The sequence below is a fragment of the Schistocerca cancellata genome, chromosome 3 (genome assembly GCF_023864275.1).
Source record: "Schistocerca cancellata isolate TAMUIC-IGC-003103 chromosome 3, iqSchCanc2.1, whole genome shotgun sequence".
In the NCBI taxonomy this organism is placed as follows: domain Eukaryota; kingdom Metazoa; phylum Arthropoda; class Insecta; order Orthoptera; family Acrididae; genus Schistocerca; species Schistocerca cancellata.
The window spans coordinates 805208795-805235315 of NC_064628.1; the positions used below are offsets into that span (position 1 = coordinate 805208795).

At 38.6% G+C, this 26521-nt stretch overlaps 1 protein-coding gene across 3 annotated transcripts in view; it reads left to right on the plus strand.

Annotated features, from left to right (window-relative positions):
* LOC126175866 (integrin alpha-PS1) overlaps positions 1-26521 on the plus strand; it is a 618855-nt gene that overhangs the window by 478983 nt on the left and 113351 nt on the right. For 2 of the 3 annotated variants that reach the window (XM_049922880.1, XM_049922881.1), the window contains exons 3-6: positions 3216-3239; positions 18296-18399; positions 22199-22326; positions 25360-25586. In XM_049922880.1, the coding sequence (XP_049778837.1) occupies positions 3216-3239; positions 18296-18399; positions 22199-22326; positions 25360-25586 (483 nt within the window). The remainder of the gene's footprint in view (positions 1-3215; positions 3240-18295; positions 18400-22198; positions 22327-25359; positions 25587-26521) is intronic. The other variant, XM_049922882.1, reaches the window with a different exon arrangement.

Here is a 26521-nt window from a genome sequence, read left to right on the forward strand (position 1 = left end):
TATTTATTTTTTTTACCCAATACATGATCTCATCACACAATGTAAGAGAAAGTAAAATTCGCTATATCAGTGTTAAGTTCTTTTGCCCAGTAAGTTGTCTGACCAAAAACCTTGGGATTCCTGCTGCGAAGTACAACAATGAGACAAGTTAGTGTGTGCTGTAGCATTCACCTTCATACTTCAATTGCAGCGGACGTTAAAAACATAGAAATTTTCATAAGTGCCATTTAACCTGCTTCTGGTTGATAATAAAAGAACATGGATGTTCTCACAAAGCAGGCATGCATTATGTACAGTAGATACAACCATGCAGTGTAATTCTAGGGCCTAATGGGAGAGGGTAATAAATTTAGGATTGAAAGTCCTAGTGATGATTTGGTCATTAGGGGCATACCAGAAGCTCAGATGCGTCAAGAAGAGGGAAGGAAATCTTTTGTGTCTTTGTCAGAGAAATAGCCTGACGTGGCTCCACAAACAGTCCTGGCATAGCAGTTGATGATATTCATATCGGGTCTCCACCTGGAATATAACATCATCTTGATACAAGATATTTCAGCTGGAGATACGATGTGAATATCATTGCAAAGAGCGTGACATTTGCCTTAGTTAACTTGCGGAAGGGAGGGGGGGGGGGGGGGAAGTAAATTTGGAGACCATTGCAGATACATGCACTTTATATCTAAAACTCATAGCAAATGATCTTTGTCATTACATTGACTAGTTCATCTGCGAGGCCGAGGGAATTTTTTTTTATCCTTGTATCAGATGGAAATGAGCATATGGCATTCTGGGCTGGGAGTATCCCATTCGGGGAAGTTTGGCCGCTGAGGGGAAGTACTTTTTGCATTCGACGCCACATTGGGCGACGTGTGTGTCAGAGACGGGGATGAAATGAAGATGAGGACAACACAATGCCCAGTCCCTGAGTGGAGAAAATCTCCTGCCCCAGCCAGGAATCGAATAATGCATCTCATTCATCCACTGTTATGAGAATCACTTAGAAAGTTTGAGGCATACTGGCAAATCCTGCTTTTCCAAAAACTTTTTCTTTAAAATGTGAGACATGTTACACCTTTTGAACCACTGAATGAAGGCTCCATGATGTTACACCCTGCTGCATTTTTGCTGGAGAATATCATAGTCAGCGATAGCTGCTTCCAGAGGTTGAAAACTATGTTCATAATTTTGTTTATTTGTCTTTTGGGAAACGAGAGAAATAGCATGTTGCCACATTTTGGATGTGAAGTTGATCTTCTTCAAGAAATACTTGTGTTTTACTGACCGTGTGAGAAGATTAGATGTTCTGTTACTTTGGAGAAGCACTTTTGATCATTTCTTCGAGACTGCTTGGAAAAGTTATGATGGTGTATTCTGGTACATCTGTTACAGGCTCCCTCCCTCTATCCCTCCCTCCCTTCTCCCTCTCCTATCTTTTGCCCCAGGGGAATGGGAAAGAAGTTTGTGTTTGACATGTACCTAGTTGCTGTGAAGAATGTATGCACTATCCACAGTCCTTGTTTTCTCCACATTATGTAGGTAATCGCCATTGGAAAATGTCCAAGACAGCTCAGCAACACACTGGTACAAACTGAATGATGTGAGTTTCACTTGCTGAAAACTTTTCTGATACAAACAGTGTGAAGTAGAGATGACTGAACAGCTGCTCTCAGTAGTACAAGGAATGTTCAGATGGGTTTATTGGTTGTCATATTTTCTGGTCAATTTCTTTCAAGTAATCTGTAGTACTGTCATTCACATATATCATTAGAAAATAATGGTTACCTGTTGCAGATACCATCTATTCTTTTAGTTATAAAACAATACTTTACTCACCTTGCTGAAGAGAGAGCTAATGTTGTTTGACCTACAGTCAGTGGAACTGTCATCTTTGAGTTATTTAGCACAACATATCTTTGAAAAATAATACAAATAAATTACCATACTGAAAGTCAGGCGATTAATCACAGAACATAGATTGTGATTTTTTCTGAATGGACTGGAGGGGGAAAAATTAAGTAAGGAGTATGAACGCTTTTCTGTTACATTTACTTTTGATTTACCATAATGTGGACGTTGACCAATGAGAATGGTGCACATATTTTAATTGGTTTGGTTGTGTTCATCAAGCAACAAAAAGTATTGCTTTGCTTCATTTCAGTAAGTAAAGTGGCACACTCTACTGCACATGGTGATGAGGTATGTCATGTAGGCTCTAGAACATACTAAGATAATCTAGCATTGTTGTCATTAGATGTGTAAGTGGTCTGTGTATGTAGTTTCTAATTTTATTTAAGAAACTGTTCTGTAGTACATATTTGATATTAGCTGTACAGGTGAAATGGATATACAGCAACACTTCCATTCAAAATAGATATCTGAATGCTTTTGTTCTTCATTGTGTGTTCTCCTGAGTTACTGATCGTGTACTATATGTTAATAATTGTAGTAGCATAAGTGTTTATAGATTGCATTTAGTGCCTGAGTACTTGTTAGCAATTGTTGGTATGTGTCATTATGATAATTTCTTTGTAGTGTTACACTTTCTCCTTAGTCTCTGTGCTTTTCAGACTGCTTATTGGACGTTTTAATTTTTTTAAAGATAAGGCATTTGTGCTGTCCGCCTTTGAGTAATTCAACACCCATTGTGGACAGATAATTCATTGTGTACAGATCAATTATTTATTTGGCCCAAATGTTATTCATTCCGTACAGTAATAAATTCTGTTTTTAGAATGACATAAAAAAAAAGACTCTGCAAATAGTTGGTGCAGACTTATAGATTTTATTTGAAGTTATGAGAACTAGAGACAGTTACACAAAATAACTTTTTGTACACCTTATAGTGAGTTAAAGATGTTTCTTTTAGTGGGGAAAAACATTGCAGCTTGCAGAATGTGTTTTCTGGTGTCAGATCCATATACCTATAGAAAACATATTTGTCAATATGCAAATCAGCTTGAAACTGATGCAATCTGAAATCTCTGAAAAAAACAGAGTAGTTTATATGTATGTGGTGGAAAGGCCATTCATAGTTTATATTATTAAATGTTTCCTGACCTATATTAGTGTAGTTTAGATTAATATTGTTTATTTTACCATGTTATTCAGAATTGTTTGTTTAGATATGCAATAGATGTTGGATGCCATTTTTTATCTAATTTATCAACCTTTTGTATTTTTTGTTTTCTTTTTTGTTTTGGCCGTGTGGTTTGCAGACTCAGATGGGCAGTATGACTCGTGTAAGTGGTTGCCTACCTCCCCCTGTGTTCCCCTTCTCATTGCTCGGAGGTTGGTTGCTCTTGCACTTCGCTTTGCATGAGTGACTAATGCTGCATACTGCATGGGAATGACTAACTTCTTGTCTTTCACTGTCACATGATTGTTGATATTTAAATCAAGAAAGAATAAAAGGAAATGATTTGTATGTATGTGTGTGTGTGTGTGTGTGTGTGTGTGTGTCTGCGTGTTTCAGTAAAGAACTGCTGGGAAACAGTGGTGTGTGCCTGTTAAAGAGATGATATATGGGTGTGGGTACCACGTCTCAGAAATTAAAATATATTTATATACTGCTCCCTTTCCCATTGATGTTGTGGATCAACAATCTCTTCAGTATTCAACATACTAGTCATAAGGAATTACTTTGTTCTTTATTATTGCTAAGAAAAAGAAAGAAGACTATTTCTGTCACAAGTTGCACACATACATTATCACACTTATTTTGAAAAGCAGGGTATTAAAGTCAAAGGCCGGGTATTTCCATGCAGCTGATGGAATACATTCAGCATATATGTGTAGGTGTCATATATTCTTGTCAGGTGGTCAGTAGTATCTCTGATGGGCCGTGAAGTTACATTTCACAGTGTAAAAAAATAGGTGCATTCTGTTCTGTACAATATTTAGAATACGGAGACTAATATATATATATAATTTTAAAGTACATAAGGAGCATTCTCAAAATCTCAAGTTCCAAATCATTTATCCCCATGTCAGTTTTATTTTTAAACCATTTGTGCTTTATCGTAGACAGAGTTTCCAAAATATCCAACATGATCATTGGCTTTAACCAACTTTATCCTGTGTAAGATATCCAAGACATGAATTCTGATTCATGATTATTAATTTAAAAAAGCCGAACAGTGTAATTGTAAATGAAATTAAGAACAGAAACTAAAGTAGTGCACACAACATATTAGTTATAAGTAATGTGTGAAGTGTGCTCCACTCTCCTAATATTGTAAATGCAGTTGCCTTACCTCATCTCCATATTTCCTGAACATAATTATTGTAAGTTTAAAATACAATCAGCGATTTTTCTTGCACTGTGAATTATGTGTTACAAATCTCCAAGATATAAAAAATCTCTAAAATAATGTAATCAAACACTGAGATGCAGAAACAATAAAAATAACATTGAAGCATTTTAAAGTAGTAACCTAAAGTCTGTGTAAAATTTATACACGAATACCTAAACAGATTATACAATTTAGTTCTTCTACAGCTTAGGTACTATGCACTTCCAAGATTAATCAAACTTTGAACTGAACTATAATGGCAATGTTAAATGATTATTAAAAAAAAAAAAAAAAAAACAGAGGTGGGTTAAATGTTTTCCTCATAGCTGTGCTTTTCCACATAGCCTGGGAATTATCTATTGTCTTATTGCTTTTGGCTGTATAGTTACCAATTGGTTTTTTAAAAAAGATTTGATATGATATTATTTGTTAAGATCTTTTCTTTCCTTCAGCAATTCTGGAATTTTTTAATTTCTTAGTTTATTTCCTTCTCGTAATACACAAAAGTCAGTGCTAAACAAACAAAAATCACATATAAATCAGTCCAAATCCTAGTAAAATTGAAAGATTTTGGACACACTTTTCGTACTATTACCAAAAGCAGAATTGTGTATGATAGAGCAGGGCAGATAAAAACATTAAAGATAGTAATAAATAAACAATATTCATTTGTCTGAAGCACCTACAGAGATGTGACTATGTAGACTTTCCTGGCGTATCAACTGATGATATTCTTGTTCAGTCTACGGCCACACCATGCAGTCATCTAGGCACAATATTTCCACAGTCCATCTGGCTATCATCTTCAGGTGAGAGTACTGTTTGCAAATCTCACCAGAACTTATTCATACCATGAGCAACAGCACATTTAAAACAGCATGGAACACAAACAGCACATGCACCAAAAGTCCTCACTGCTGCCCCTGATGCAAGTAAACATATGGAGATACCTGGCAAAAATGATGAATCAGTATTGAGTACTGCTGTTGCTACATTCTTCTGGATGAATCAGTTACTGTTATTTTTTTAAGTCAGGTAAAAGAGGGTACCAGATTTTAATTAAATGGTTACACTTGTCACAATTTATAATGTTGCCTGCCAGTCTAACATTGATGGATTATTTTGAAACGCAGCCCCTATAGTGAGACACAGGGTCGACCATTAATGTCTTGTCATATGACATTGTGTCCACCAGTAAAACAGTACTCCACCACCACAGATTTCTCAGGCTGCAACAGTTGTGTGTGGTGATGGTTCTCAATAAATCTGTTGTGAATTGTGCAAATAGTTTGGACAATGAATGTTTTCCCACAATGGCAAGGGATTTGGTAAACACCGATCATCCTCAATCATAAATCATCTTTTGCTGAGCCAAGGAGCTCTCTTACCTGGGCTGGTAGATGATGTATACTTTGGATATTACATCTTTTTAAAATCTGTCATACCTTTGAAGATATTCCTCCAGTATGTGGTAGGAAAGCCACTGATCTACATGCTTTTTTACTGGTTCCTGTGAAAGTCCAAACTCGAAGGCATGATCATTTGTTTGTGTTTCCATTGTGCATAAAGACGAGCTTACAGTGTTCCAGCAGTTGTGTCAAGCTTACTGCATCTGAGATGGAGTAAAAGCCCTTTTGCAACGTCAGCAGGATTCCCGTTCATTGATATGGTGTATAACAAGTCATTGAATGTAGATATCAGTCTATGTGTCTCCATTATTGGTAAACACTGTTTCCCAGAGTCCCACTGTCCTTTCTGTAGATCAGTACATGTAGAAAAGGATGCTTTTCATCTTTTTTACCTCTTTTGAGAACAAATTGCTGGAGTGGCTCTGGGAAGTCTATTAGTCCCCAGAGTAACCAATTTATTTATGGAAAATTTGATAGACAGGGCCTGCCTGTTTTTGGACATATGTCAGTGATATGTTTATGATGTGGCCACATGAACCGTTTGTTGAATCATTTTAAAAACCTTCGTTCTAGCATCAGGTTCATAACAGATGTCGAAAAGGATGGAAAGCTTCCTTTTCTGGATAGATTGATCTACAGAAAGGACACTGTCACTCTTTATTGGAAACTGATGCATAAGGACTGGTATCTACATGCAACGAGTTGTCATCCACTGTATCAGTGTGTGGGGATCCTGTGGATGCTGGCAGAGAGGCTGTCCTCCGCCTCAGATGCAGAAAGCTTTACAGAAGAGCTGGGACACCTTAAGCTCTTGTTCAAGTAGAATGGCTACACAGACAAATAGATCTGTCATGATTTTGAGTTTTGATCTCCGTTGGAACCACTAGTAGACACATGTATATCAGTGCCTTCTCTACTATACGCAGGCGACATATCTTCAAAAATAGGACACATTTTGAAAATATACAATACTGAAAGTTTATTTTGTCCACCAGCCAACATAGAGAACTCCGTGGGCTAGTAAAAGATGACCTAGAATTGAGGAAGTCCAGTGTTTACCATATCTATAGCTGTAGTGGGAGAATGTAATTCGCCAAACTATTTGTACTATTGCCACAGCCTGAGAAATCTGCAAAGGCAGATCAGTCATACTGAGGAACACAGAATGTCATATAATATGACACACACGGTTGCCCCTGCGTCTCACTATAGGGACGGTGTTTTAAAAGAATCCATTGAAATTAGACGGGCAGATAACATTATATATAGAGACAAGGATTACTGTTTAAGTAATTATTGGAAGCCTCCTTTATCTGACATTAAAATGCAATGGCTGCTGACTTGGCAGGCAAAATATATTGACAGAGTGGCTCATCGACTTTGCCAGTGTTCACTACTAGGGCACTCTACCTTCACATGTCTTAGCGGATATCAGAGACAATTTCTCGCATACGCACTGTTGGTGCTCTGTGGCATATGAAAGGGCCACTGCTCACTGTGTGAGTCAGTTTCTGCAAGATTAGTAAACAGCATACTCACCTGAACATGGCAGCCAGATGCACCATGGAAATATTGTATGTAGATGATTGCATGATATAATTGTAGACCCAACAAGAATATCAGCACATACAGAGATGACAAGTAAAAATAATGAGACAAAATTAAAGTACTGTTTTACAGTTTTCACAACAGAAGCTCTTTATTCATCTGAAACTGTAAAAAATTGCTGGAATGTCTCAAGTAGGAAACAGAAAAGGAAAGTCTTCAGGAAAATTTTAGGATCAGAGTGCAGAAATGGAAACTGAATGAAAAACAAATTGCACAAAATTTATCAAATTACAGAAAGAGTCAGATACTCTCTGGATATGGTGACTACAGCTTTATAGTCACATAGATGGTATGAATAAAAACAGGCTCACAAAGAGAATTCTAAAACTTGTCTTTCTAATGAAAAATCACACCTAAAAATTAATAAAGGCTTAAACATTTGGCATTCTTGAATTAATCATGCAACATAAATGAAAATTTAAAATTATAATTAGCAACAAAAAATTCTGGTAAGCTCACCAAACAAGACATAGAATGGATTTGAAGACTGTATGAAGAAACATTGCGAACAGATGAATTGATACGGGGATGAAAATAATTAGAGTACTAGATAGTTTAAAACAAAGTCACTAGTTGTGCCCAATGAATAAATAAATAATATAAAAATAATTAAAAAATTGAAACTTTCTGGCAGTTTAAAAAATTGATATTTAACTCATCAGAAATAAAAAGGCAAAGTAAGAGATAAGTGTATAAGGAATGTTCAAATGTCAAGGTACAAAATTTTTTAACAACCAAATTAGTTGACAGTAGTGAGGCAACTAGGGACACACATGCAATGGAAGCATGCGTCGTCACCTCCCCCGAAAAAATTCAAAGCTATGTCCTGAGCAGGCAAGGTAATATTCTATGTCTTTTTACATATCCAAGATCAGATACTTGTAGAATTCCTCAGGTGAGACACTCGGCAACCTATGTGAGTCCATCAAGAGCAAATTGTCTCTGCTGCTCGTGAATAAAGTGTTTCTACTCCATGACAACGCACATCCAGACATCTCCAAGGTCACACAAATGGCCAAGTTCAAGTGGGAGCAGCTTGAGCATCTGCCCTAAAGCCTCAGCATGCAACTTCTATGTGCTTGGTCCACTAAAAAAGCATCTCAAAGGGAAGTGCTTCAACTCGGACAAGGAAGTGAAGGATACAGTGGAGGACTGGCTCCTGTCACAGCCACAAGAAGTAAGGGAACAGGGAATCCTTCAGCTTGTGAAACAGTGAGATAGTCAGGCCTCTGGTTACTACTTTTGAATAAAGACTTCAGTTATACCCAACGTGATGTGTCATAACTTTTCTTTTGAACATCTCTCATCCATTAAAAAAAAACTCAAAACTACTTATAAACACTAAGGTAAATATCAGAAATAAAATAAAGAAGCAGTAATGGCAACCGATATAGTGAATCAATATTTGTAAATTTTCCTGATAATGAAGTTATGAAATAAATTTTATTTAATTGAAAAAAATATTGAGAAGGCTGTATAACAATGAATGTAACAACAAAAGTAGTTTGCTTTCCATCATGTAGTTACATCTATACCTGAGATTTGATATTTGTACCTTATATTTCATAAAATGGATTTTAGGAATAAAGAGGCGCAGAGTCTATATTTTCTGTTAAGGATACACACACACACACACACACACACACACACACACACACATACACACACACACACATATATTCTCACTCACAAACTCTCACACTCACCCACTCGCTCATTCTGCGCTTGGGAACTGACAGTATTGTTCATGTGGTCAAGCTGTTTTCTTCTCTTAGCACTTTCCAGCATATTAACATACCCGATAACACAGCTAATAATCATTAAAATAACATTACAGAAAAATTTTAACAGTAACATCTTCAGTAGAGGCCTAATATTTTAGAGGGCTTTGGTAGCTTTTAATATGAGATAGCATAGGAGACAAAGGGAATATTACTGGGAATAAGTGAAATGTTTGGTGCTAGGTGCTGTTATTACAAATTTGTGCCTCATCTATTATTTAATAATTGGTACCTGTACGAGTTCTTTCCCAATTACTAAGGCAGATAACATTTGAGCTTTATATGTAGGAGTCTAATACCTGTAAGAGGTTGATAAGGCAAACTACCCTTAATGTCTCACCTCTTTTAAAAAGATGCTTGGGGATAATGAAATATTACATTGCTTTATTTACCATTTGTATTCAGAAGCAGTTATAACTGTTGGACTTTCCAAATAATGAACACTTTCATTGAGTTGTGCACTTACCGTTTCTTTGGACTAGTACCTATAATTTTCCTTTCTGGTGCGCACTAACATAATTTCAGTAGTATGAACAAGTCTACTCTTCTGTGTAATAAGTCCTTCACACCTGTGTGTCCATTTCCTTGTCCTGCCCTTTGCATTCTGCCCAAATGTTGATCTGGGAATGTATATTCATTAAAGGAGACACAATTTTGATGACAGTTTTCAGATGGAATTTAAAAGCTGCAACAGTTGTGATGGATGGCAAGATGTGGAGCATGTGAATTTTCAGCACTGTGTGGGCTTAAAGAAATACAGCTGTTGTTTTAAGAGTGTGGTTTGATATGTAGTGAAATGTCTGGCTGAATTTGCATCATGGTTTGTAGTGTAGATACAGCTGTGTGTGATGCTGAGTGGTTTGTTTATTATGAATGTTTGTGCTCAAAATACTGGGTTAAAGAAAGCAAAGCTGCTTAAAAGCTGAGATGAATTGTTTTGCATTTTTCCACTTTTTGAATTGTTTCCTTTTTCTTCTTGCACAGACATTTTGGACATATATTTTTCAGTGATGTTTTATTTAATGCTTGTGAGAGTGTTTTTTCTGACATTAAAAATTTAAAGGCTTTTCACAGATGATTGATATAAACTAAAATCAGATAAATATATTATGAATAAAATATTATAATTGCCACTGAACGTGCATGTATTAAAGATCAACTTGAGTAATTACTGATTTGTTTTCAGACAGCTAAAGCAACAAGTTAAATATATCGTTAATGTGAATGACATAGTTCATGATATGAAAGATAAAATACAAGTAAAATCTAAAGTTATGAGCTGTACTTGGTTATGTACTGACTGAAATCAGAAAAACTGGCAGGGTTAAAAGTAACCTCTAGTTTACAGAATCAAGAGCTCCTGCTTCAGAAAATGAGGTGGAGAAAATAATGAGCTGTAATAAAAGAAAGAATAAAATGGTCGTAACTGTGTGTCAAGAGACATGTGCAAATTGTAGGAGAGCAACAGAGTACAATAGTAAATGTAGATTTGATTTTATTTCTTCCAAACCTTGCCACATTTTCTGATTTTCGCACATTCTTATATATGTTGTAGAATTTTATGATTTAAATGTTTTTTTATGTTGATTTAGAAATTTAAAAAATTAGGACAGTTTCATCTTCAGTTTCAACAATGTGAAAATTACACCAGGGTTTTGTTTTCATTCAGGGCATAAAATAATTTGAAATACTGGTGGAGAAAAAACTCCATTAAAAATAATATTAAAAATATTTGTGACGAAAAAGGAGCATCTACTTATTAACATCCTTGACTTACTCCTGTTTGGTCTGGAGCACCCTGTACAGCACTTTTCTGTGCTGAACAGGGATCACTTTTCAAAGAATTACTGATTCCATTGGGAATTGAAGTATATACAGCTTGTTGCATAATAATATTGTAATTTTCAGTTAAAGAAGTAAAGTAGAAATGACTTATTTACACAGGGTTGACATCATACAATAATGAAATATGTCATTCATGCCTATATTGTTTAAGGGCCTTTTACTGTTTTATTGTGGTGTGGAGTGTTACAGCATGGTTTGGCTATATAAGCGTGATGTGCACATTTGAAAAAAAAATTTTTTTATTCACACTGTAACATTATTTTACATGTTTTACAAAAATAATCTAACTCAAAGTTTCTTGAAAGCATTGTCTTCATTAGTACATTGTAAGGTACTGGATATTCCTTACTTTGCTTAATTTAATGTAATCATACATGTAACGATTATAAAAATACACACACACACACACACACACACACACACACACACACACACACACACACACACACACACGACCACAGTCTCTGGCAGCTGAAGGCAGACTCAAGTGTCTGGTTTGAGCTGCCAGAGACTGTGGCCATGTGTGTTAGTGTGTGTGTGTGTGTGTGTGTGTGTGTGTGTGTGTGTGTGTGTGTGTGTGTTTTGTGTGTGTTGTGAGTGTTGTCTATTTTTGACAAAGGACTTGTTGGCCAAAGGCTCACTTTCTGAGAGTCTTTTTGTTGTGCCTATCTGTGACTCAGCATGTCAGCTATGTGGGTGAGTAACAACTATCCTTTTCATGGTTGTTGTTACATTCCATCCTGAATTTTCCATTGTTTAGTTATACATGTAAATTAAATAAATAACACATTACATTCAGTCAGTTCATGCAGGCCCATCAAATTTCAGTACACAGTCAATCCAAGGAAAATTTTACAAAGTAACTATTGAATGATGGGCAGGATATTTTCATAAAGGCTGAGAACTAATGCTATAGATCATCTAAAAATACATTTCTTAAAATTAGGAATGGCAGGTGAAGTAAGTACTGTAAAAGCTGTGTGAACTCGAAACAGCAAAATGCAGTAAGTGTCAAAGTTTCAGAAAGTTTAGAAAGGGTTAGGAATGAGAAACATTCACCAGCTGGTACAGAATAAAGCTAAAATGACAAAGCAGGGCTGAGCACATTTTCATTTTTCATTAAGTTCACAAGGTAGCTACAAAGAAGCATTAAAAGTGGACAAGGATACTACATTTAAAAAATCCATATAACTGAAAGTAATAAAAGTATGTTTATGTATCAGAATGGGAACAAAGAGAATACAAATGGAGAAAAGTTGATTGTTTTCATGTTAAATTTCAAAGGAAAATTGATTTCTGCAGTGCTCCATTGGGTTTTAGAGGTGTGTAATAACCAAGTAACACACATAACCAATCAAAGTAACACAAATGTGGCTTTATTTATAAACCTCTGAACAATAACGGAAATAAGCCTCTTGTGACTCTACACATAACAAGACAAAGTAAAATCATACAGAAGGTGCAACACAAGTGATACAAAGAACAACTGATGTGTGTGGTACAAACAAAAATAACATAATGAGTGTGAGTTAGTGCTGCTCCAAGTGTACATAGGCACAAGTCACCAGTAGATGGTGCAGCGGAGACCGTGCCATGTGCAAGCTTCCTACAGGGGACCTCTATAGGTCTGCCCACCCTAATACAGTTGGCAATTTCTTTAGGTACACACACACGCAGCGGCACTACATTCAGCACACTCACCCTCACATGCAATAGTAGCAGGATACCTATTCCTTGTGTGAACGCTGAAGTGACGGAGGAGACACCGGTGACCTAACAAGAGACAGGCATCGGATCCAGGCGGTGGCAGCCGATGCCTACGACATTGGTAGAATGATGTGTCAGATGGGCACCGGAGCTTATAGCTAGAACGCACAGAGGTGTTGGCACCCCTGAGGGCAGTAGTCCTGCACGGCACCCGATGACAGCACTGGGGAGAAGGGTACCATTGCCATCTCTGTGTTGTGATCAGCAGGTAGTCCCAGTGTGGAGGAGGCGGGGCTGGGCCCACTGGTGGTAATGGCTGAGATGATGATGGCGAAGGGACTGGTGGAGGTGGCCTGACCTGATCAGCAGGCTGCAGCAATAAACCCGAGGCTGGAGATAGACTGGTGCCTGGTGCTGGGAAGCTGGAACCCCAGGGCGCTGCGTGTGGAGGAAGCAGTCAATGGGACAGGAGCATCTCCACAGCAAGAAATGAAGGGCTTGAGGCAGAGGGCGACAGGGTGAGCTATGGCGATGGGGGCCGTACCCACAAACCAGTAGCTACCGGCGGTGAGTCGTGGCGCAACTGATCAAAGTGGCATGCTCCTAGTCCGTTGGCCATACAGACAACACAAAGATGGCATCCCCAGCTGTGGACAACAGTGGCCAGTATCAACTTGGGCCAGCCACCAAACTGTCCCACCCACATTTGTGGTCCCGGTGTGTGTAGCTGCTGCATGAACCCGACCGCGGCAGGTGTGGTGCAGGCCGCAGAAAGTGGAGGATGGTGCATGGCTGCTGGCCGTGAAGCAATTCAGTCGGGCTCCACTCCCCCATAGGCATGAAGTGATGGGTGCTCAGCAAACAGAGAAGGGCATCATTTGGCAAAGAATCTACAACAAGCTTTTTCATTTAGGACTTGATCATATGCACTAGTCATTCCACCTTGTCAGAATGGCAGAGCTGTAACGTGATGAATGCCTTGATGGCATCAAAACAATTGAGACGTGAGAAATTACATGGGGCCTATTATCAGAAACTAAGGTACAAGGCAACCCCTCCAGAGCAGAAAACCCACAAAAGCATATGAACTGTGACTGCAGCCAATGTCAATGCACACCGAAGAATGTAAGGAAACTGGGAAAATGCATCTACAACCAAGAGTGAACAGGAATTCAAGACTGGACCCATGAAGTCTAAATGAATGTTTTCCCATGGCTGGTGTAGAGTGGGCCAGGGAGACAAAGATGGCTGGGAGCTGCCTTTTGTCAGGCATACTGTTCACAAGCAGTGAAAAAATGGACAATTTTGCCATCAATGCCTGGCCAAAAAGCATGTATCCTAGCTATCAGTTTACTGTGCAAAACTCAATGGCCCTGGTGGAGAAGGCATAAAACCGTGAAACATAGTGCAGCAGAAATAACTACTTCAGAGAGAGGTCTTCCGTGGACAAAAGCAGAACACCGTCAAAAACAGAGAGGTGATACCATAAGGAAAAATAGTTGCGCAGGTGGTTCTGAAGCCTGACCCAGCGGTTTATCTGGCTAGCCCTGTTGAACAAACTAAATCAGCTGGCAGAGAACTGGGTTGGCAGCAACAGCAGCTGATAAGTGCAAGTTTGTAATTCAGAAACTGTTGACTATGGCCTGCATTTCAGTATCAAGATGAAAGCAAAGCAATTCTCAAGATCCAAGTCAGGATCAGAACTCACAGAAAGGTGGAGCAAGGCATCCACATTGGAATGTTTAGACATAGTCCAAATTGTATTCTGCAATTGTAGTGAGGCAAGAACAGCACCCAGTATTGCCAGCATTGTGCTATCTGGTCAGGCAAGGAAGTGTGAGGGTTAAACAGTGAAACCAAATGTTATGGTCAGTAATAATGTGAATCTTGGAGCCGTACAAAAAAGTGACATTTCTGGCGAGCATAGACTATGGCAAGAGCCTCTTTTTCCACCTGAGAGTAATGCTGCTAGGCTGGAGTGTGAGGTTTAGAGGCGAAAGCGACAGGTCACCCAGAGTCATCGACATATCGGTGCACTAGAACTGTACTGTAGCCATACTGTGAGGTGTAAGTCACCAAAACTATGTGCTGGTCCAGAGAGAACGTAGCTTAACAAGGGGCCGATAGTAGTTCAGATTTCATCAACATTTGAAAACCATGTTCGCAATCCAGGCTCCAGCAAAAAGGTACATTCTTGCATAACAGGGCATGCAACAGGTGGGCCAATATGGCTGCCCCCCGCAGGAATTTGTGTTAGTTGGGTATCTTCTCTAGGAAGGCCTGCAGCTCCTTCATGGACAAGGGATGAGGCATAGGTGTAATGGCAGAGATGTGGTCTGGCAGAGGGTGAACCCATTCTGCGAGACCTCCAAGTGCAAATACACAATAGAAAGTTGAAAAAACTGTGGTTTTGCAAGGTTACACCATAAGCCTGCAGACTGTAAGACAGAAATCAAAGTATGCAAATTTTTCAAGTGTTTGGCCATGGGAGAGATTGTGACAACAATATCGTCCAAATAATTAATGCAGCTGAGGACAGACATAGTCAGTTGTTCTAAAAATCATTGGAAAATAGCAGGACCACTAGTCACACCAAAAGGAAGACATAAATATTGATAGAAACCAAAAGAAATATTCAAAATCAGAACTCGCCAAGGCTCTTTGCAGTGACAGTAGTAGTGAAGTCATCACAGAGGCGATGTTTCCCTGACAGCTTCTGAACTACAATGTGTGGAGACGACCATTCAATAGTCATAACATGATCCAATACCCCTTGAGATTGAAGTCTGTTTGATTCTGCTTTCACTTGATTTTTCAGGGTGACAGGAATAGGACGCGCACTACAAAAATGAGACCGAGCCAAGGATTTCAAAGAAATCTGAGCAGAAAAATTTGTAGCATACCCCACACCTTCAGAAAACAAGTCCGAAACCTCCTCACACAATTGAGAATATAGTACCAGATGGGACACAAGGTGAACTGCATCAGTGATAGAAAAATCCAAATGCCTGAAATACATCTGTCCCGAACAAGTTCTCAACACCGGTATCAGAACCACTAAAGATGTAATGGGATGAACCACTGATATGTAAGAGGTAGATGCAATAATTTGTCCCAACAACTCAATGTTCTGTTTGTTATAACTGACCAGCTTTCACATGACCGGTGTCAATGGCAGAGAGTCAAAACTCGTGTAGGTTTGAGAATTCGATAATGTTTCCGCAGCGTCCGGTGTTTACCTGTAGCTGGACCACTTGGCAATAAACACTGAACTTGATAAACAACATGAGAGAAGTAACAAACATTAGAGTAACACAGTTTATGTCCATATCCTGAGCAACATTCAGTGAATCACACATGGAGATTATGTGACCTGACTTCTGGCAGGCATTACAAGTAGCCCAGTGCTTAGGGCATGCCGAATGTTCATGGTGGACAAAACAGAAAGGACAAGACAGAAACAGAGAATGCTGACAGTGGTGTTGTGGCAGTCATGGCTGTTTGGGCCGGTCTTGGTCTGCTCAGTACTGGGCCTGCATGTTTACCGCTGCTACTGCCGCTTCCTCATGCAAGCTATCTGTCGTCCTAGTGGACACATCTTGTGACAGTACTGCCGCATTGCCCCACTCTTCAGTTTGACCACCCACTGCCCGAAAAACTTCAAAAGATTGTGCTACTTGCAAAACTTCTGCCAATGGGGGTTTTCATAAAATAATGCCTTCTAGTGCATTTCCTTGTCCGGAGCTAAACGGATAATTGTATCACACACCATAAAGTCTACTTACGAGTCATTATGGGCACCAGTAATGAATTTACACTTATGGCTAAGGCTGTGAAATTTGGATGTCCAGGCCCTGTATGACTGGTTTAGTTTCTTGCGGCATTGGTGGAGCTCAACTCGTGCCATTGTCACATATGTTATTTTGTGGTGGTTGGTGGACAATAAACTCCACATGTGGTCAAAAGTAAGAGCTGTCAGTTCTTGTAAAGTAATTGATACACCTTAGGTGGAATCCACGAGAGGAATAAGGCTTTGCATAAATTCCAGTCTGACACACCTAAAGCCAAAAAATGCTGTCTGAGTCTTTTTTCTATATTTGCCCAACCCTCAGCTCAATCATCATACAGAGGAGAAGTGGGTGGATAGACCGGTGGAAGAGTACCCTGACTGTTAATGGAAGCCAACAATGTGGTCACTGCCAAAACAAGCTATTCAATCACTGCCAGTTCCACAGTGTCTGTTATGAGTAAACCTGGCAAAATGGCTCTATAAGCCTGTACCTGCAGAAACCATTTCAAAGCTCAGTCATGTAGTAACCAAGTAATACACAAAACCAATTCAAGTAACACAAATACAGCTATATTCATAAATCTTAGAGCAATAATGTAAATAAGCCTCCCATTACTCCACTTGCAATAGGACTAAAGAATCATACAGAAGGTGCAACACAAGTGATACACAGAAGAACTGATATGAGTGCACAAACTGAAGAACATAGTGCCAGTGAATCAGCGCTGCTCTGTGTGTATATATGCATGAGTCGCCAGTAGATGGTGCAGTGGAGACCGTGCAATGTGCAAGCTTCCTACAGGAGGCCTCTAGTGGCCGGCTTGCGCTGATACAATTGGCAGTTGATTTAAATACTTACCCACAGCAACACTACACTTGGCGCACTCACTCTCGCGTGCACTAGTAGCAGGATACAGCAAGGCGAACTATTTGGGTTCCTAAATCACAACTAAATATGAGAACACGAAATGCGGAAAAGCAGTTGCAGATAAACAACATTCTTAAACAGAATCACAAACACGCTCTCTCTCACGCTCATTGTTCTCTTCTATTTGCCTTGCTACCTCCTACCACCAACACCAATCATTTATAACCAGTTAATGTTTCCATTGCTCATTTTCTGTTTATTCTTTCATTTGCAAAATTTTCAGTATTGTAATGACATGAAATAAATGTGTGTTGTGCCAGTATTTACTTGCTTCAGTTTCTGTGAAAGATCATCATTGGATTACTGTCCGTCTGATTACTAGTCCATGGTGTCTTTGTTAATGTCGTGACTACAGATGTGGATATCCTTGTGTTTTATGCAATGTGACCAACTCAGATTCTTCTGCAGTGGTGAAGTGTGAAACAGTGCCCAACCAGCCTTATGACGTCAACTGAGAAGATACTTAAAAAAACATACGTGTAGCAAACTTGGAGCTGTGTCACAAGATTGCACAAGGCAGTGAGCCATATGAAGTTATTACTGTTTGTCATAATGAATTATATCTGTAGTCCTCTGTGATAATAGTTTTACAAAGTACTCTGTCATTATGAAATTATTTCCATTCAGTTATATCTTTTTTGCAATTTCTTATTGCATAACAACAATTATTTTAAGAAAATTTTACACTGTTTCAGGATATTACAATATTTCTGAGAAATTGTAATAATGTTAGCACTAAACATGCTTTATTCGGCTAAAGGCATATAAAATAACAATTGGGAATGGGCCATATGCATCCCAGGTTAATGTCTTTTATCTGTTACGACACAAGTGGGTTATGACAAGCTGTAGAATCTGTCACTTATTCTGAATTGTTATGCATATGGCATTGTTCCCTTCAAAATGTGTTCATCAGTGTTGTTGTATGATTGCAGCCATTGATTCACCCAATCTCTTTCCACCACTTAAGGATGAAATCAAAGATGGTCAGTGGCTTGGAGTCACTGTGAGGAGCCAAGGACCTGGTGGGAAAGTCATGGTAAGTATCTCTTCCAAGATATGCAACCTCTGTCAAACAACTTAACCTACAACAACAGCTGTTTTTCTAAACTCCTTCACCTTCTGGAACAAAGATAAATTTATAGATTTTAATAATCTGAAATTTAAATATAATAATGTGTTTGCATCAGGTAGACTTTTTGGGAGATAAGTAGACATTTGTTACAGTATACTGCAGAGAGAAAGGTGTGATTTTAGAATGACTGAAGTGGGGGTTCTGATGCAAGATAGAGATGGTTGTGGCTTAGGAGTTAGTGGAGATTGAGACTAGGTGGATTATGGGATAGAAAGATGTATTGCAAAGACAGTTCCCATCAATGTAATTAAGAAAAGTTAGTATTGAAGGGACAATTCAGATGGGACAGGCTGGAAAGCAGCCATTAAAGTGGAGCATATTTTATGCTTGGCAGAATGTTCCACAAGTGGGTGATCAACTCTCCTCTTGGTGACAGTTTGATGGTAGCCGTTAATTTGGGTTTGATAGCTGGGTTGTAATCACGCACCTGGGTTCTCCAGGTAATATCACCTGTGTGGCAAAGTGTAGGGAGTAGATGTTGTTGAAGGATGACTACGATAAATTGCAGAGAAGGTGCAGTGGAATATGACTTTGGGAGAGAGATGATGGATTGTGGGTAGGATGTTCCTCAGTTCCAGGTGCATTATTAAGTAGTCAAAGCCTTGAAGAACATGGTTAAGTTGTCCTATCCCAGAATGAAATTGGGGTTTGTCGGAGGATGTGTGGAAAGCACAGGAAATTTGTTTACAGCTAGGGTTGGAGCCTAATGCCTGTCAGTGAAGGCCTTAGCAAGACTTGGAGTGTACTGGGTGAGGGATTGTTTGGACTCTCGCTATAGCTGTGCTGTTCATGGGTGATCATACTGTAGAAGAGACCATCTTTAGTGTGGAAGGGATGGCAGCTATCAGAATGTAGGCACTGTTATGGTTAGTGGACTTGATGTGGATAGTAGTTAAGTTTTTAAGGAGCCATCAGAGTTGTAGATGCCAGTTGACAGGGAAAGTGGCAGCCTGAGGTGAAACAGATGACAGAGAAGGTGTTGTGACCATAGAGGGATAAGGGTAGGGTCTCTTGGCCATGGATGCGTATTATGTTATCAGTGACCCTAAACCAGACAAAACTGGAGAATTTGGGTGGGTGGGTAGGTAAGTTCCTCAGGTGATCTATAAAAGATTGGCTTAGGATGACATCATGTCAGCATTCATGGTCATGCTGCAATAATGTTTTTATGTGCTCCCCTCGAAGAAGAAGTATTTATGGATCAGGGGGTAGTTTGCACAGATCTCACTAAAGGCCTTCATAGACAGGTATTATCTCCCAAAACTAGTCAAACAGATTTCTCATTCTATATCAACACAAGCCATAATTCTCTGACTATCCTCATGAATCAGTTGCTCTGGGGTGTTTTCTTCATTGCACAATACCACCTCGAACTTAATGACAACTTAGTCATATACTTCTCACTGACTTTTTACTATGTATCATTGTGCCTGGAAATGAGGAATGTCTCCCCCCCCCCCCCCTGCAAACTTTTCACCCCTCCTAAGTCACATTCCATCACCCACCCAGTCTACAGTATATCATAGGTGTCCTTATGCCACGCCTGCCCTCTACCCTTTACAGCAAGGGTTGCTCCATAATGGAAAACTCAGATATAAGACCTGCCTCATACACCAACGCAGCATATCCTACTGCAGTTCCATCACAGGTATATCATATTCTATCAGAGACAGAGCCACCCGAATCAAAGTCATGTCATATTCCAGCTCTGCTGCAACTTATGCACAGCCTTTTATATAGCTGTGACCACCAACCAGCTGCCTGCTTGTGTGAACAGCCACTGTCATACTACGGCCAGGAGCGGAATTGATCACACAATGGTGGAACATGCTGTTGAGCACATTCTGCTAGACTTCAATGGCTGTTTCACATCCCATGCCATCTGGTATCTCCCCCCCCCTCCCCCCTCCCTCTTCAATACCAGCTTCCCTGAATTACATAGATGGTAGTTGTCCATACGACACATCCTTTGATTCCACCATCACTGCTTTCACCTCTGACAATGTTTGTTGATGTGAGAAGTGGTACTGTGCCTAGCAAGGCACTTTACTGTTCAAACTAATTTTTCTATTTATGGTTGTTTTACCTTAAATTTATTGATGGTTTTGGAAGATCAGAGAAAATGTTAACTGGACTCTTGTTTCTAGTGAACAGCTCCTAAAATTGTCTGTCATGTTTCTTCCTTTTACACCACTCTATTAAAGAAAAAGCAGATAAAAGTTAAAAAATGAAATTTTAAGGCCAGGCTAGGTTTGTCACAGATGAACAAAATCTTTTCTCACAAAATTAAAATATTTTAGTAAATCATTCAGGAGAAATGGCTAGGGATGTAATGAAACTGAATATTTATGTGAATTCCAAGTAAGACTGGATACCTACAGCAGCCAAGAACTTGTAGCAGGTTTCTTGGTTTTAGAGATCTCTGACCACTAGATCTGCCAGATGCTGTCAAAGGACATAAATTCACACACACAGAATACAGATTCTTAGACAGGCCTAAAAATCGCTGTAATTTAACTAGGTGAAAGTGTGCCTACAAATCTTAGCAGTGGCGGCAGTTAACAGCTGTAGCTGATGAGCACTGATTAGCCAGTACTGAAGCATAAGGAAGCCATTTCATTTGACTGTGAGAGAAATTATTACAGCAAAAGTTCCCACATCTATAAAGAAGTCTGTGAACATTGGACCAGTCAGATTTCATCCTCTAATGATGACAGTGGCTGTGATCCTCAAAAGCATTAATTGTAACTTTAATTTGATGTAGCTAATTTTATGAGAACTTTTAACAAACAAATACTTTTGGTAATGCTTGTGATCACATTATCTTCTTCCACTGTGTATATTTGAATGGTGATAATTTCTAGATGTCTCTGTAAACATAATGTAATTGGGTAGACAAAAAATCTAGTCACCAGGAGAATACACGTAAAAAAAAAAGGTTTTATTTATTCAAGCTTTCAGAGCCAGTGGCTCCTTCCGGCAGAAGGATTGAAGGGGAAGGAAGGGGGTTGAAGGAAAACGGATAGAGTTTGGAAAGGTCACCCAGAATCTCGGGTTAGGGGAGACCTACCAGATGGGATGAGAAAGAAAGACCCACCAGTCTGTCTTTCCTTCTCATCCCATCCAATAAGTCTCCTTTGACCCGGGGTTCTGGGTGACTTTTCCAAACTCGACCCATTTTATTTAACCTCTCCAGTCCTTTCCCTTCACCCCTCTTCCTTCCCCTTCAACCCTTCTGTCAGGGGGAGGAGTCACTGTTTCTGAAAGCTTGCATAAGTAAACTATTTTTCTTATGTGTGTGTTCTGCTGCCACTGTTTGGCAAGTAGATTTTTTTATCTACCCAATTACATTATATTGTCGAAAATTCATTATTTTTATTGTTATATGTCTCTCTAAACAGTACCACTAGCTACCAACAATGTATTAGTAAGGCTCTTTGTAATTCCAGTTTTATGTCTTGAAGACATTCGTATTTCATTCTCATCTTTCTGTTCCCTCCCCTTTCTATTGATGTTCCTTTATTGTCCTCTTTCCCCCTTTGTGTTGAACTTCTGCCTTTCACTGCCCATTCACAATGTTCTGCTCTCAGATGTAGTCTCCTCCCAGTGTCAACATGTATTGCCTTTGCAATTGTTTTGCACTATTATTTCACTGTTTCATTCTAACAGTTCATAATTCATGTGACATTTTACATGACTGCAGGTATGTGCACATCGGTATATGAAGAATGGAACTGACTACCAGTGGGGACAAGGATTATGTTACACATTGTCACAGTACTTGGATTATGACAACAGCTGGGACCCTTGTAAAGGACGGCCAACTAACAAGTATATGCCACATGATATTTATAATCACATTATTTAGAGGCTAATGATGATTAAACACCTTTTTCACATAACAGGCAAAATGAGTAAACATGGAATGAGTGGTCATTTGTTGTATCTGAAAGGGCAACAAAATATAGGAAAGTGTTGTTTATGTAATGGCTGTAAAAAAAATTTCATCAGCAGCAATTTAAATTGTCATTTGATACTTTTTAGTCACATATTACATTGTTAAAAGAAGCAAATACATTTATGTTCCTTTTAATGGCTTACTCTTATTAGCATCACTTGTGAAAAGCACATCTGAATTATGATTCTTCATGGGGATATTGATGAAAGGTGTACATTATTTTGTAATAATATAATTATTTTCATACAACTACATAATCCGGGACAGATGTAAAAAAATAATAATTTTATTTATGAATAGTTTAAAGCCAAGTTCTTATTGTAAATGAAGTATCTTGCAGGAAGATATGGAAGTAGAAATAGAATGATATGTATGTGTTTTAATGCTGCAGAGTTTTATGATAATTATAAGCATTATACTCCACTGAATGAAGGAGAATATTGATTTTGTAGCATGTTTGGCTGTAGCCACACAGAGAGTAATACGAGGTCATTGCCAGGTGTTCATGTAGTAAATAATGTTAACTAATTTGTGTAATATTTTGTTATCTCTTATTGTTAGTGAGTTAGGTTTGGGAGTCATTGGAAGTAACTAACCTGTTATTCACAGAAGCATCAAATAATTTTAGATATATAATTATCAGTTAGAAATGATAGCTTAGAGAGATAAAGTCTAGTCAACTGGGAACTCACTCTGTGCAGCTGGAAGATTGTGGAACATGTGGCAATGGAAAAGCACAGATGATAAAATATTTGCTTCACAAAAAGTTTAACAAAATACTTAAGCAGTGTCCAAAGACACATTTAATATGTAATTGCACGTGTCATTTAGTCACTCAGCATTAAACATGGAAATGGCAATGGCAGCACAGAAAAGGACAATTACTGAATGATTAGCCTTTAATATGGGAAAAATCTGCCGTAAAGATAAGAATACTGAACGAAGATAGTGTTATAGAACCTGAGTGGAAAATTAATAACTGTTCAATTTTTAAAAGAGCAGTCGCAAAAACAGTCAGCTTGTACTGCAACAAAAGACAAGTTAAAATAAGACACAAGAAAAGAAACTTATGTAAAGATACAGTCTTCAAAATAAATAATATATTTGTAACTTTTGTGTCAGTATTCACTGTGGAAACCATAGAAAGGAAAAGGGATGCACCAAATAAGGAAAAAAAAATTATATAAAAATGTAAAATGTGATATTACGCAGACAAATGAGAAAGGTGGGCAACAAGATCTATGAGAAGATATGGCATGCATAAGGTGATTATACACTAAAGTGACAAAAGTCATGGGATAGTGATGTGCACATATACAAATGATGGTTGTATTCCATATGGTATAGAAGGGCAGTGCATTGGTGGAGTTGTCATTTGTACTCAGGTGATTCATGTGAAAAGATTTCCAATGTGACTATGGCCAAAATAATGGGAATTAGCAGACTTTGGACGCAGAATGGTAGCTGGAGCTAGAGGCACGGGACATTCCATTTCAGATATTGTTAGGAAATTCAATATTCCAACATCCACAGTGTCAAGACTGTGCTGAGAATACCAAATTTCAGGCATTACCTCGCTTCACAGAGAGCAGCAGAATTTACCTAGAGTTGTCAATGCTAACACACAAGCAACACTTCATGAAATAACTGCTGGAATAAACATGAGACGTACGATGAACATATCGGTTAGGACAGTGTAGTGAAATCTGGCATTAATGGGCTGTGGCAGCAGACGACCGACACAAGCGCATTGCTAACAGCACATCATCGCCTGCAGCGCCTCTTCTGGGCTCGTGACTGTAATGGAGACCCTAGATGATTGGAAAACTGTGGCTTGGTCAGATGAGTCCTGATTTCAGTTGATAAGATGTGATGATAGGGCTCAAGTGTGGCACAGGGCCCATGAAGCCACAGACTCAGGTTGTTAACAAGGCATTGTGGAAGCTAATGGTAGCTCCATAATGGTATGGGGTGTGTTTACATGCAGTGGACTGTGTCCTCTGGTCAAACTGAACTGATAATTGACTGGAATGATTATGTTTGGATACTTGGAGGCCATTTGCAGCCGTTCTTTAACATCATGTTTCCAAAAAATGATGGAATTTTTATGGATGACAATGTGTCATATCACCAGGTCACACTTGTTCATGATTGGTTTGAGGAACATTCTGGACAGTTCAGGTGAATGATTTGGTCACCCATATCACCCGACATGAATCCCATCGAATGTATATGGGTCATAATTGAGAGGTCAGTTTGTGCATAAAATTCTGCACCAGCAACACTTTCACAATTATGGATGGCTATAGAGGCAGCACGGCTCAATACTTTTGGAGGGGACTTCAGATGACTTGATGAGTTCATGCCACATTGAGTTGCTGGACTGTGCTGGGCAACAGGAGGTTCGACAAGATATTAGGAGGTATCCCATAACTTTTGTCACCTCAGTGTATGTCAATGGCCATGTGACTGATCTGCAACATAATAGTAATAATCGTAGTGATGATCATGGCATGATGTTATATTTCTCACTCTTAAAACATGTCTCTCCTTCCATCTTTTTTCACTTATCTCACATGGGATTCATCCTTTGTAACTTGATATATCTTTCTCATTGAATATGTCAGCTCTTTATCTCTTAATATTTTTGTAACTTAACCCTGATTGTTTAGTGCCATTTCTTATTTTATACATTTAAGGTTCCATTTGTTTTGTTCTGAAGTAACTCATTACAACTCAGTGAAAATTACTTTTAGATATATTTCAGGATTGACAAGGTTTTAACGATATGGATTTAAAATTTGATACATGGCCTGAAAATCAAAATTAAAAATAGAATTTAATTTTGGTATTAGATGTGTGCATGGGTCATTTACTTAATTTGAAATTGCCGCTTATGTTTTCAGGGCTCATGAACAGTTTGGATATTGTCAAGCTGGCACTAGTGGTCTCCTTCTGGAAGATGACACAGCTGTGATTGGCACTCCTGGGCCATACACATGGAGAGGAACAATATTTGTAATGAATATATCAGATGATTTTCTTAATCGAGACAAGACGTTTTACTTTGCGCCGTTGCAAGACAGTGGAGACAAGGACGAGATGTCACCTGTTGCCAAATACAGCTATCTAGGTGCATTATGATATTCATATGTAATTTTAATAATTATAAAGCATTCAGAAAAGTGTAAGGTCTTAGGCTTTCATGGCCAGTGTCATTTAGAATAAAATAATTTTGGGTATTGGGCAGCATCATTACAAACCGCTCAAGCAACTAAATTGCTGATGTTTTAAGTGACTCACTGCGGTCCTCTTCAGGAGGATTCACTGCCCTGGAGAGGGCTGCAGCAAGTTGGTCAAAATGCCAAAAATTTTGTTGCTTCAGTAGTTTATATTGTTGTGGCCCCATATCCAAAATCCTTTTACTCAAAATTCACAAACACTTGAATAACAGAGATGGTAACAACATAATTGATGATCAGAATTATCCCAGCAGAAACTTTAATAATTAAATATTGAGGTATGTTTAGAACAATGAGACAGAATATCAGTGACAAACAAAAATTGTTATTTACCATCATAATGTCTTGTTGACTTGGATACTCCCTGTCCTATCAAATTCTGTTAAAAATTCATTTCTTCATTTGTGTTTTACAGACAGAGCAATCATACGTTCACCAATATCAACTTTTTTGTGGCCCTACCATTGCATGTGTGATTGAATAACAAGTGATGATAAGGAAAACATTTGCATTATCATTGAATTTGTGCTGATGACAATATTATTCCTGGGGGTACTTTCGTTCCATCATTACAACTACAAGAAAATGCCTGTTTTTCTCACCAGGCACATTTTACTTTGTTGGGGCAAAACATCATCAGTGATCTGTAATTAAAGATATTTACCATTTGATTTGCTTTTAAGATAAAAAACAGGTTATTAACAATTTGTTGCTTTTTACTTACAATTATTTCTGCTTGGTTTCTTGCCTACATCAGGAAATGACGTCTGCTAGCACATCTTGATGTAGGTGAGAAACCAAGCAGAAAACACCATAAGTAAAAACC